The 13,443-nt window shown below is 39.5% G+C and overlaps 2 protein-coding genes across 2 annotated transcripts in view; one reads left to right on the forward strand and one right to left on the reverse strand.

Moving 5' to 3' along the window:
- igsf11 (immunoglobulin superfamily member 11) overlaps positions 1–13,443 on the reverse strand; it is a 280,353-nt gene that overhangs the window by 227,467 nt on the left and 39,443 nt on the right. The window contains exon 2 of the mRNA XM_048540501.2: positions 2,445–2,507. The gene's annotated coding sequence lies outside the window, so the exon portion shown is untranslated. The remainder of the gene's footprint in view (positions 1–2,444; positions 2,508–13,443) is intronic.
- Positions 1–13,443, forward strand: part of eif2s3 (eukaryotic translation initiation factor 2, subunit 3 gamma) — a 33,440-nt gene that overhangs the window by 6,511 nt on the left and 13,486 nt on the right. Inside the window, exons 2-6 of the mRNA XM_048540499.2 lie at positions 1,141–1,204; positions 3,046–3,173; positions 3,726–3,847; positions 9,230–9,324; positions 10,639–10,797. Coding sequence (XP_048396456.1) covers positions 1,141–1,204; positions 3,046–3,173; positions 3,726–3,847; positions 9,230–9,324; positions 10,639–10,797 — 568 coding nt within the window. The remainder of the gene's footprint in view (positions 1–1,140; positions 1,205–3,045; positions 3,174–3,725; positions 3,848–9,229; positions 9,325–10,638; positions 10,798–13,443) is intronic.

Below are 13,443 nucleotides of genomic sequence, written 5' to 3' on the forward strand. Positions count from 1 at the left end.
ATTTGGAGGCAGTGTTAACCAAATTGATATAAGGCAAAATGATCTACAAAGTTCCCTCAACGTTTTCGATTAAAATTCAAGGTCTGCCTTTCTGATTGGGGGATGAGACAAGTGGCGGTAAGGTATCTCTGCCTGGTGGTTGAAGACAAATAAAGAATTTAGGCTTTATTGTTGCGCCTTGAAAGTAGAAGTCCAAGGTAATTCATTGGTGTCTCATCAGACAAATTGATGGGTGCCCATATAAGTTACTGGATGTGAGAAAAAGCTAGCCCAAAGAGATGGGCAATGATAAGGAGAGGGAGGCAGGAAGATTGAGAAGAAATTCCAGAATACAGGCCTAAGATAATTGGAGACAGAATGGTGTAGTGAGTGTATAATTCTTGCAACAGAAGAATGTGGCCATCTCAGCAGTCTGTCGAATTGATGTGGCATTACAAAGATGGTTTCAGGGCTAATACGGATTCTTGCCTTTTGTAATTTGTTAATAAGCATATTCACAAGTAAAATATGACTTGAATTTGTAATCTGTTGGCCATCTATATGTGGTTGCTGTTGTGGGTTGTTGGAAGTGCTGATGCCTGACCAAAAAAAATTCTCTCAGATTTAGGGGAAAGAAGCAGCACCTTTTTATAGGAATGTTTTAGCAGGAAAGCAACATCTGTGGATTGCTCATTTTTTAGTACCGAATTACCAAACCTGGCAACAGTTGTACTGCAACTGTGGGTTGTAATGTTGGAGTCTTAAAGTGGAATTTGTTTAGCTTGAAGGGAGGAGTTAATTTGTAATGTGTTGTACTAATTCTGACTAGTGAAGCAGAAGTGGAATTGATATTGTTTTAAATCAAAGGAAAATGATATAAGCGGTGGAAATCATTTGAACAAAGATAGAAATGTCAGTTATATGCTGTTGGAAGGAAAGGGTAGGAAGTACAGAAGGAAATGTCTGGGATGCACTCGGGGGCTGGAGAGATTACATAAAAAGATACCATGGAACAAAAGGCAAGGGGAGAATAATATTTGTGTCAAAGATGAAAAACTTTTTCTTGCCTGTGGAGACAAAGGCAGAATGATGACCAGCTCTGGCCAAAAGCAAAATATGAAACATTGAACAGTTTCTGATCCAGTGCATTTTTTTCAACAGGATGTTAGCAAATTAACACCTCTCAGTCCAGAAGTCATCAGCAGGCAAGCTACGATCAATATAGGTGAGTTACCTTTCAGTTACATCAATTTTGTTTTCTACTGGAGGTGTTTGACTGCTTTGAATGTAGTATGTTAGAGCCATGGACTTATTTAAAAACAAAACATATTGTATATATTTTCTGATACTTGAATTTATAAAGCCAAATTTTACATGAAAGCCAGTACTGAGTTCTGTCGAGTCATAAGTTCTTAGATTTGCTGTTATCTTAAATGTAAACAAAATTAGGATGTTCAGAATTGGAATTAGGTTTATTGTCATGTGTACTCAAGTTACAAAAGAACAGGAGTACTGTGAAAAATGTACAATGTCGCCAATACCTGGTGCTGTCTTGAAAATGAGAAGTAAAGCTTACAAGGCAAGCAATACAGTCTTTCTATAAGGGCTTCCACCCGGTCTAACTGGGCTTCATTGGTTCCCAACCAGTAGTCATCTTTGCTCGGGCCCATGGGCTGCCATTCGTGCCCCGCTCTGGGCCCACAGGCTGGGGGTGGGAGTGGGGGCGTTCGCCTGTTGTGATGTTATAGTGTCCCTACCCCTGGACCAAGAGGCCTGGGTCCATGTTTCACCTGCCCCAGAAGTCAGAGTCATACAGCACAGAAACCGCCCCTTTGGTCCAACGAGTTCATGCTGAACATAATCCCAAACTAAACTAGTCCTCCGTGCCTGCTCCTGGCCCATATTCCTCCAGTCTTTTCTATTCATGTACTTATCCAAGTATCTTTTAAACATTGTAATTGTGCCCACATCCACCCCCACCTCAGGAATTTCAATCCATGAGCGAACTATTGTATGTAAAAAAAAAAATTCCTTGTGTTTTTTAAATCTCTCTCCTCTGTCCTAAAGTTGTCCCCCCTAGCCTTGAAGTCCTCCATCCTTGGGAAAAGACACCTATCATTAACCCTATTTATACCCCTCATTATTTTATGAAAATTTACAAGGTCACCTCTCAGCCACCTACCCTTCAGTGAGAAATGTCTCACCATAGCAGCCTTTCTTTTATAATGGAAACCTTCCATATCTGATAACATCCTGGTAAATCTTTTCAGATTTAAAATAAAATCTTTTATCCAGCTTGATAATATCCTTCTTCTAACTGGGCGACCAGAACTGGACACACTACTCCAAAAGGGGCCCCACCAATGTCATGTACAGTCGCAACATGACCTGGATAATAACATCTCTGAACGGGTTGATTAGAAAAGTAGACGAAATTAAAAAAGCCAAAATGGGGGTGAACTCACCTGGCTGGCAGCTAGTGAGCGGCAAAGCTCATTGTCCTGTTACAGTTCTGTGCCCTTAGAATTCTGAAGTGTATAAGGAAAAGGAAACGATTATTATTAATTCACAAACATACAAGGCCATAAACATTGTGAATACTTTTCAAAAGTGAATTATAATATATGCTAAGAGTAAGTTTCTGAACAACATGTCACGGGAGAACTTTAAGCAGTGAAAGAAATGTTAGTTGTCAGGCCACTCTTCCCCTTTGCTACATTGCATTATTCTCTGTTTAATTCTAAAAGTAACTTCAAGGATACTAGGAGAGAACAGAATGAAATGGGTACCCTGCCCTACCTGCCAAAAGAAATTACTGTGATCATTAGAAGCTTTAAATGTTTGAATTTTAAAGTTATTTGGCATTTGAAATTTGGAAACTTAAAATGTTTATTTTGTGATTAAAGAGAAGAAATCTCATGCTACTTTGCAAATAATTGTTCTTTGATACACAGTTAATGAAAAATAATACGGAATTTCTTTTTGAGTGAGGTTTAGTTCAGATTTTGAGATATGTTGTGTCCAGTAACAGTGTCAACTACTTAAGCTTAAATTGTTTTCCCTTAGGCACAATTGGCCATGTAGCCCACGGCAAGTCCACTGTAGTTAAAGCTATATCCGGTGTTCAGACTGTCCGATTTAAAAATGAACTGGAAAGAAATATTACTATCAAGTTGGGATATGCCAATGCAAAGGTAAAAAAACTCTAACAGATTGAAGAGTGGTGCATAATTTTGACTTAATAATTCAGGTTCACTTATATTAACCTGTACATGATTTTGTTTTTAAATTGAGATTTTTTGAAGAGTTTCACTTTTATTTGTGCTGTGACATTGTCAAGACCATTCTTTACTAATTTGGTATTTCCAAGATTTCAATTTAAATTATTAAATCTAAAGATAAACAATATGCTTTAAATGTAGTAGTTCTGTGTTTATGAAATTCTTCAATAGATGGTGGTAATACATACTGTACTGTGAATACTCAGAGTGAGGCAATAAGTGTAGCTTGAAACCAGACATTTCACCTTTGTAATTCAAAATGCCAATGTTTGATGTAATGCTTATTTGAAAAATTATGCTCTTGAAAATATTTTATGTAAAGTATCCAGTGCCTTGTGAGCTGGACCAAAATATTTAAGCAATTCATAGCTTTGTTTTATTTCAATTTAATCCAGTAGATTTTTTAAAAATTGTGTTTTGTAAAACTTCAGACTTGTCTATATTGATTTATTTGTAACTTTTCAGGTTTACAAACTTGATGATCCCAGTTGTCCAAGGCCTGACTGTTACAGGTCATGTGGTAGCAGCACGCCAGATGAGTTCCCTTCAGATATCCCTGGAACTAAAGGAAATTTTAAGCTAGTCAGGTTGGTGGAATGTAGATGCAAATCATTTGAGATTTAGCACATTAATCAGAATTGTTTCGGAGACACTTTTGGGAATCTGTTTGTTGGCTTGCGTTTGTTGTATCTGGTGACATTTTCATGTCACAATAGTTCTTTTTGCTGATGGGTGCAACTCTGAGATGAAGTTTGAAAACTCTTTTTGTTTCAGTACTTGCACCTCTTTTCTAGTATGCTTTGGAATTTTCTGTTTGTTCGTTTGTTTATTAATTAATTCATTCATTCATACGATTCGGACATGGTTGGTTAGGCCAGCATTTATTGCTTATCCCTAGTAGTCAAAGTGGTGGGTTGCTGTCATTTTGAACCGTTACAGTCAGTGTGGTAAAGATATACCTGCACTGCTGTTAGGAGGGAAGTCCCAGGATTTGTAATCTGTCAGTCAAAGAAAGCTGATCTAGCTCTGAGTCTGAATGGCAAGTGACTTGAAAGGGAACTCGGAAGATGTGATGTTCTCATGCAGTAACGTGTTTTTCTAGCTCAGGATTCAACATTTTCACGCAAGGGGCCACATTTTGGATTATTTCTCTTTCACCTTCAAGAATCTGATGAGCACATTCCAGAAAGCTAAGTTTTGGCACAATATCAGATGTGAATTTCAAAATGAAAGTTGATAGTCATAGCATCATACAGGTATGAAAAAAATTGCTGAACTAAAAGAAAATTTGAAGATAAATTCATATTTAAAAAGGTTTTAGTAAAGATTATTGTTAAAAAATGCCCATTAACAAAGCTAATGACTGAGAGGTTATGTCTTTTTTTAAACTTGAGAAGCAGAGCTAGATAGTGATATAGATGACGTCCCAAATCCTGGTCAGCGGGTAAGGAGAAAGGGACTGGGGTCAAACTATGTAATTGGGATTAACTGACTACCTTGTGATTGGTTCTAATGTAACGCCTTCTGAACTGGCCTCCTCAAAATTCATTCATTCTTTCACTCCCTTATGCATACTGCTGCTTGCGCTGTCTTGCTTTCAGCTTGGGAGGCTGCTTGATCGCCCTGTGCTTGGAATGGAATGGGGAGCTGTCCACCTGAAATGCAACTCCACCATGATTTTGGTCCTGTAGGAGACCTGGTGCCTATAATGGGAGCATGGGAGCCTTTGTTTCTCTCTTGCCCCACTCAGATTGCAGGGTGTATTGCTTGCAGCCCTATCTTCCCACATCTTTCTGCAGTTCTGCTTTGCAGGCCTCCGGCTGGGTGAGACTACAACCTCTGTGTTGTTTTTTGTTACTCCAATCCCAGTGTTTGTCTCCTGTATTTGTAGCCAATGTGGGAACAAAAGGGGTTGTAATTGAGGAATGTCTACTTGCAGATTTGATGTGTCCACTTACCAGTATTTTGATCATTAGTTCTACAAGCTGTATGGAGACACATGATCTGCTGGATTCTGGCACTTGAACTATTTCTTTTGGAAGAACCAGTTCTAATGGTTTGAGTTCTTAAGTTTGGAAGGTGCTGTGGTGAGATGCCGCACTGTATCTTCTACATGGTATTCACAGCTTTCACTGTGCATTGGTGGAGAGAGCGAACGTTGAAGGTTGTAGATGGCGTCTCGGTCAAGCAGGTTGCTTTATCTGAATGGTATTGAGCTGCTTGTGTTGCTGGGTACCACACTCTTCCAGGCAAAGAGAAGAGTATTCCAACCTGCTACTGACTCATATTTTGTCGATAGTGGAGTCAGGTGTGACTTACTCACCTGAGAATTCTTGTTGTGCTCTTGTAGTTGTACAACTTGCACCACGTCGTGAATACATATTTATATGGCTGATCCAATTCAGTTTCTGGTTGATGGATGATTATTTGAGGGGGAGAGGGTGTGTGTGTGTGCCATAGCGGTCCACGTCGGCAGCGTGTCCAGGTCTGGTTGCAATTGTTAAACAGGCCACTACGGTATCTGAGGAGTCATGAACAGTGCTGAACATATGTACCAGCGTCATATCATTTCCACTTATGACCTTATGCAGGAGGGAAGGTTAATGAGGTATTAAATTGTTTCCACTCCGAGGGAGTGGTGTTGCTAGGTCGGTATTTATTGCGCATCCTTAATTGCTCAGAGGGCAATTAAGAGTTAATGCCATCACTGTGGACTTGGAGATGCACATGTAGGTCAGACCAAATAAGGATAGCAGATTTCCTTCCATAAAGAACATGGATGAACCAGATGGGCTTTTATGACAATTGATGCTGATTACATGGTCACCGATAGACTAACATTTGTTTCATTCCTGTTTAATTGAATTATCTTGAAGTGGGATTCGAACACTAGAACATTGACCTGGATTTCTGGTTTCCTCGTCTGGTGGCATTGCCACTGTCCCACCTCTCCCTGTGTAAGTGCCACTTTATAGCACTGTTGATGACACTTGACATCACTTTGCTGATGATGCACAGGCTCATGGGCTGAAATTGACAGTTGAATTTGTCATTTTTGTAGACAGGATATGTTTGATCATTTTCTGCATTGATGGATAGTTGGTGATGTTGTAGATGTAGTGGGTCAGCTTAGATTGGGACTTGGCTGATTCTGAGGCGCACCTTTTCAATATTATTGCTGAAATGTTGTCAGGGTTTATAGTATCCAGTGCCATCCCCTATTTTTGATAGCACATGGAATGGACTGAATTGGCTGAAAACTGGCCTCTGATGCTATAAGACCATAAGACATAGAAGTAGAAGTAAGGCCATTCGGCCCATCAGGTCCACTCTGCCATTTAAATCATGGCTGATGGGCATTTCAACTCCACTTCCCCGCACTCTCCCCATATCCCTTGATTCCTTGTGACATCAAGAATTTGTCGATCTCTGCCTTGAAGGCATGCTGGGGACTTTTGAGAAGACCGAGGTGGATAATCATTCTGCTCTTCTGCTTGAAAATACTTGCAAATGCATACCCTTGTCTTTTGCACTGATGTGGTGTCCTCCCCATCACTTCAAGGTTAGATATTTGTAGAGCTTCCTGCTCTGTTTAGTTGCTTCATTGCCGTATACCATTCACAACAGGATGTGGTAGAATTGCAGATCTTAGATCTGATGTATTAGTTGTGGGATCACTCGGCTCTGTCCATGACATGTTGCTTCAGTGTTAGCCATACAGCAGTCCTGTGCTATTGGTTCTATAGGTCAACAACTCCTTTTTTAGGTATTAAAGAAAAACTGGAAGAACTGCAGATGCTGCAAATCAGGAACAAAAACTGATATTGCTGGAAAAGTTCAGTAGGCCTGGAAGCATCTGTAGAAAGAAATCAGAGTTAACATTTTGGGTGCAATGACCCTTCCTCAGAACTGATGGTAGCTAGAAAAATGTTGGTTCGTAACCAGAAGATAAGGTGGTAAGGAATAAATGATAGGTGGGGATAGAGCTGAGAGAGAGAGAGAGAGAGAACAACTATTGGGCAGACAAAGGAGTGGATAGTGATATGTCCTGGAGGATGAATATTTGTTAATGGGAATTGTTTGTGGCTGGCCATAGGTTGTGTGTAATAGCAGACTGCATGTTAACAAGTCCTGATATGTGGGGTAGGTACAAGGACATGGGAAAGTTCAAGCCTTAAAGCTACCAAACTCTATATTGAGTCCAGAAGGTGGAAGGTCCTCAAGCAGAAAGACGTGTTGTTCTTCCAGCTTGCAGTGAGCTTTGCTGGAGTACTGCAGCAAGCCTTGAGACAAAGATATTGGCCAGGGGACGGGGTGGTGTGTTGAGGTGGCAGTTTTTTCCCCTCTTGTTGATTTCCTTTATTGTAGCAAATCCTGTTTGCCCTTTAGCTCCATCCTAGTCTTACTTTTCTTTCTGGTCTCCCTCGTCGTCAAATTTTAACATACTCCTCATCTTGTTTAAATCCAGTGATGATAATGTCCTTTTTATCTCTATAACCTGTTGCTTGGACTGATGATTGGCTCACTGCTTTCAGACCACGCAAGTGCCAGGTAAACACCAGTTCTAACAATAGAATCTAACCGTCACTCCTGAATTTTCTGTTGCCATCAACCTTGTTGAATCCTCCTTCATCAATTCCCTGCATCTCACCATTGACCAGAAAGACAAGTGGATCAGCCATATTAATACTGGTACATATGAGAGGCTGGGCATTGAACAGCATGTAACTTGCCTTCTAACCTCACCACAATGGCTGTCAGTCATGCACACAACACTGGCAAGGAGTCCACTTTTCTGGCTGAGTGCAGCATCAACAGCACTCAACTCATCAGCATCTAGGACCAATGAAGACATTTGGTTCATACGCTAGTTGTTATCTTGAACCTTGACCATGTCGGCCAATGTAACAGTTTATGTTGGGTACAAGATTACTGTAGCAACTCACTAAGGCTGTTTTAAAAGCACCTTTCAAATCTGTGACTTGTGCAATCTCGAACAAAGGTTCTAAATTTTTTCCAGTGACAACCTCATTTTGAGCTAGGAGTGGAAATGGCAGAACTGCAAGACCAGGAGATGGGCTTGTAAAATAAGGCGGAGAGGGATAGGAGATTTTGTTCTTTCCAAAGCAGTTAAAGCCTGCCACTTAGACTAATGCACAACAAAGGACACAGATTGAGTTATTTAGACTGTATCAACAGCTTGCAAAAGATTCAAGGATTTAAAGTTGTTTCTCACTTGCTTGGTCAAAGCTCCAGCTGTTACTGCCTTGGAACTCTCAACCACAGCATCTTAGCTTGTCTTCAAGTGAGGTTGCAGCCCCTATTTTGTGAAGCCTTGATCTCAAAGAGCAAGATTATGAGTGATGTGAGAACAACAATACCTACAAGTCTAATGCCATCCTGATCTGGAAATTGATTGCAGTACCTTTATTAACACTAGTTTAAATCCTGGAACTCTTTCTTTTACTTACTGTGGGTGTCCTTACGTCACATGGACCATATTCATTCAAAAGGCTGCAAGTCATCACTAACTCGTGTCATTTGGCATGGATAATGTCCCATATGCAAACATTTATTGTTAGGTTACATCTATTGTACCACCTTGCGATATTTCTATTCTTTAAAGATAGTGAATAAATTAAAGTTACTGCTTTTGATGAAAATAAATTTTGGACTTTACAACTGTCATCTGACTACCTATGATGTAGTTTTTAAATAGTGGGCAATTTGAGGCAGTGCTTGTGATTTTCTTTCAATCTTGACTCTTAGATGTTCCTAAATAGTTTATAAATGTATTGAGTACATTTTTAATTTACAAGAACTGACATACGAGGATTTCTGTCTTTTCAGATGGCTACTTTGTATTATCCTCCATTGTGTTCTGACTTGTGTGTGAGTCATTTTGCAAACAGAACTTGCTCACAACTTGGGGATTGCCTATCATTCAGTTTTTGTTTGTTCTGTTTTAGGCACGTTTCTTTTGTGGATTGTCCAGGGCATGACATCTTGATGGCAACTATGTTGAACGGAGCTGCTGTCATGGATGCAGCTTTGCTTCTAATAGGTAATTGGGATGTTTACAGGAGGATTTGCACCATCAATTGCAGGATGTTGTTATTAATTTCATGACTGTTGGTTACTTCTGTACTCTTGATGTAAGATTTTGTAGACAAAATCTTAAGATCCTTGTAATCCTGAAAAAAAACCATTTTATGTCACTTCTTAAATCTTGCCACAATAGTTCTTGTATTTTTCCTGTTAAATTTTCAAGTGTGAATAAGAATGTCTGGGTTACTGGGTAAATGAAAAACATTTCAGAAAAAAATAATTTGGCATGAAATGCAATGTAGATGATCATGAGCTCGTTACAAAGACTCAACCAAGAACTGTATTGGCTACCTGAGTTGAAACGATAAGCAGTGCTGAAGAATGCAAATGTTTTTAGTCCAGGAAGAGAATAGAAATCTAGGTACATGACCATCTGATCAATGTTTAGCATTCTTTCAGGGAGTGTATTCAATGGTTAGTTAAAACTTTGTTTCTTTAAATTTAATAATTTCTTGTGATTAAATTAGAATTTCCTTTCAAATGATCTCCATGGCAGGAATTATTTGTTTAATTGTTAGAAAATGTGTGAATCTATTTCCCTTAACTGTGTAAGGACTGGTCTAAGAATGAAAGTCGAGAGTTTATTTAGCAGAGATTTCAAAGGCTCAGCAAATGTAATTATCAATAGTTCTCCAAGTCCTACCTAATAGTGATGTCTAATTTTTGAAAATGATAAGTATTTCCTTACTTTCTAGTTATGTATTATCGGATTCTTTTGTTGGCTCAATGACAATGCGCTTCACCTGATAGGTGATCAAATCTTGAGGGTCAGCAAAAGTCCCATGATCAGTCCCAACATTGGTTGTCTTTGGTAATTAGCCAGTACAGTGGTGCAGACACTGCAGTTGGCATCAGCATCCTTATTTGAGCAAGTTCACTGGGTTTCCCATTCCCAGTGCTGTATGTATATGAATGGCAAATAATAAAGGATGAAAATCATTTGTACTTGCCCTAAAAGTGACATGAAGAAATTTCATTCACTTCTTGGACCATGATTATCTGTTAAGTATCAAAGTGGGGAATGATTTGAAATTGTATCTTTGCATTATAGGGCATCACTCCACATCCCAGCCGTATGTAAACATACTGCATCTTTGTAACAAGCTTATGATCATCTACATTGCATTTTATGCCAAATATTTTTTTCTGAAATGTTTTCTTTCTTTTACTTAGTAAGTGTTGGTGGGAAACTAAATTATTGGGAGCTTGGATTTGTAAGCAGTCATCCTTTTGATGCCACAGTTTAATGCTTTTTTTTTTCTCTCTTCAGCTGGTAATGAATCTTGCCCACAGCCTCAGACTTCAGAGCATCTGGCTGCTATTGAAATCATGAAACTGAAACATATTCTGATTCTGCAGAACAAGATTGACCTTGTAAAGGAAAGTCAAGCAAAGGAACAGCATGAACAGATTCTTGCTTTTGTTCAGGGTAGGTTGTCTGTAAATGAAACTGCATTCAGTTTTACTTGTAATTTCATGAATCTTGGAATGAAATAGCACATGAAGGACCATTTTGGCCAGTCATCCGGCATCATCTCTTGAGTAGAATTTCATTTAGTTACATTTCTTTCCTCCTCTTCAAAAGCCATATTCTTCAGTTGTAATCTGTCTTTTGTAGCACTCTTGAACATGTCACCAGCAGTGTGGGACGTGGATGTCACTAGCTGTCCAGCATTTATTGCCTGTCCCCAGTTAGCCTTGAGGTGGTGATCTGCTTTCTTGAACCACTGTGCGCTGTTGGAGAGGGATTTCAAGATTTTGCCCCAGGGACAGTGGAGGAATGGCATTATGTTTCGAAGTCAGGATGGCGAGTGGCTCAGTAAGGAGCTTGCAGGTGGCCTTGTTCCCATGTTTCTGCTGTCCTTGTTCTTCTAGATGCAAGTGGTTGTGGGTGTGGAAGATGCTGTATGAAGATCTATGCCAAATTTCTGCAGTGCATCTTATAGATGGTGTACGTTAGTACTATTGATCATCAGTGTTGAGGGTGTGGTTATTTGTGGATATGGTGCCAGTCGAGCATGCTGCTTTAACCTGATGGTGTCAAACTGCTAGTGTTGTAGCTGAACTTATCCAGGCGAGTGGAGAGTATCCCATCACACTCCTCTTTTGAGCTTTGTAGATGGTGGATAGGCTTTGAGTGAGGGGGTGAGTTACTCTGAGTATCCAGTGACTGACCTGCTCTCGTCACTGTGCTTTTGTGGTGAGTCCTTTTGAGTTTCTGGTCAATGGTAACACCCAGGATGTTGGTAGTGGGGGATGTCAATGATAATGACACCATTAAATGTCAAAGGGCAGTGGTTAGGATGTTGTCTTATTGAAGATAGTCATTGCATGGCATTTTTCTGGCGTGAATGCTGCTTGTAACCTGTCAGCCCAAGCTTGGATATTGTCCAGATTTTTTGATATTGAACATTATTCCTCGGACACTGAACAAGTCAGAGAATGTTGCTGAGCAATGCAATTTTGGGCAAACATCCCTACTTCTGTCCTCATGGGGAGAAGATGATTGAAATGGCTAAGATGTTTGGGGCTAGGAATCTACCTTGAGGAACTCCTGAAGAGATGCCCTGGAGCTCAGATGACTGACATTGAGCAACCTCAGTTATCTTCCTTTGTGCCAGTATGATTCCAACCAGCAGAGAATTTTCCCTGATTTCCCATACTTATTCTAGTTTTGCTATGGTACCTTGATGCCACGCTCAATCAAATGCAGCCTTGATGTCAAGGGCTTTCTCTCTCACCTTCACCTTTGGAATCTTTTGTCCATGTTTGAAGCAAGGCTGTAATGAGATCAGGAGCTGAGTGGTCCTGGTGGAACCCAGACTCTGTTGCTGTGCAGTTAGTGCTTGATAGCACTGTTGATGACACTTCCGATCATTTTACTGATAATCGAGAGTAGACTGATGGGATGGTAGTAGGTCTGTTTGGAATTATTTGCTCTTTTTAGACAGACATACCTGGGCAATATTTTACATTGCTGGCTTAATGCCAGCATTGCAACTATATTGGACCAGCTTGCAGGTGAATGCCTATCAGCTGACTTTAAACAAACAAGGTTTCCTAAAAGTTAGATTACACCACAAAAGAAATTAAGTCTGTTTCAATCTTAAGAAATCCTTAGGCATGCACAATGCAAGGTTTTGCACTATTTACAAGCTTGAAACTTTAAGCTGGGTCTGGTTATTTAATGTACATCAGAAAAAACTAATACCAACCCCAGGAAAGCATACTTCCCAGTAATCTAAGTCAGCTGTTCACTGTTACTCCACTTTTCTTTGGCCACATTTATATGTATACAAGTGAGCATTGTTATGTGGTTTTCACTGAATACATTTTGAGTCTATCTTTAAAAAAGATCTATTGCTTCATTCAAGAGCTGGATCAAGTTAGTAAGGCATGACCTGCCCAATTAGAACAAGAAGATAAACAACAAATTAAAATATTTTTGATTGTGGAGTTAATGTTGGCCACTAATCCAGAGGAAAGGCCCTAGTAATAACTGACTACAACAGTACTTGGCCGTGATTCAGTGATTATAAAACAACTCGCTGAAAGGGTTTGACTTTTGAAAAGTAGAAACTGTGGTTAACTAGTATGTTTAGAAATGATGAAAAAAAAACAAAGAACAGCAGGTGATGGAAATCAGAAGCCAAAATGCATAATTTTGGAAAAACACAGCCGGCCTGACATCGGCTGTGGAAGAAAGCAGTGTTAATGTTTCGGGTGCAATTCTGAAGAAGGTTCACTGGACCTGAAGCATTAATCTGATTTCTCTCCACAGATGTCGCCAAACATGTTGTTATTCCAGCAATTCATTTTTGTTTAGCAATGAAGCTGTTCTACAATCAAGCCTTGTTGTTTTGTAAGCATCATGATTATTAATTTTTAAAAAACAGACTCATTCAAGGTAACATTCATTTGGAACAACAGCATTTGAAAGGATCAAGCTGATACTTGGAATTGTGAGCCAGTGTGAGATGGTTGCTTTAGAAGTTGAGATTATAGGAAGCTCGTTATAATGAGATTATGTCATTGCATTAATATCTTAAATTTCATAAGTAATAGTATATTGTTT

This window comes from Stegostoma tigrinum, chromosome 12 (genome assembly GCF_030684315.1).
Source record: "Stegostoma tigrinum isolate sSteTig4 chromosome 12, sSteTig4.hap1, whole genome shotgun sequence".
Lineage (NCBI taxonomy): Eukaryota > Metazoa > Chordata > Chondrichthyes > Orectolobiformes > Stegostomatidae > Stegostoma > Stegostoma tigrinum.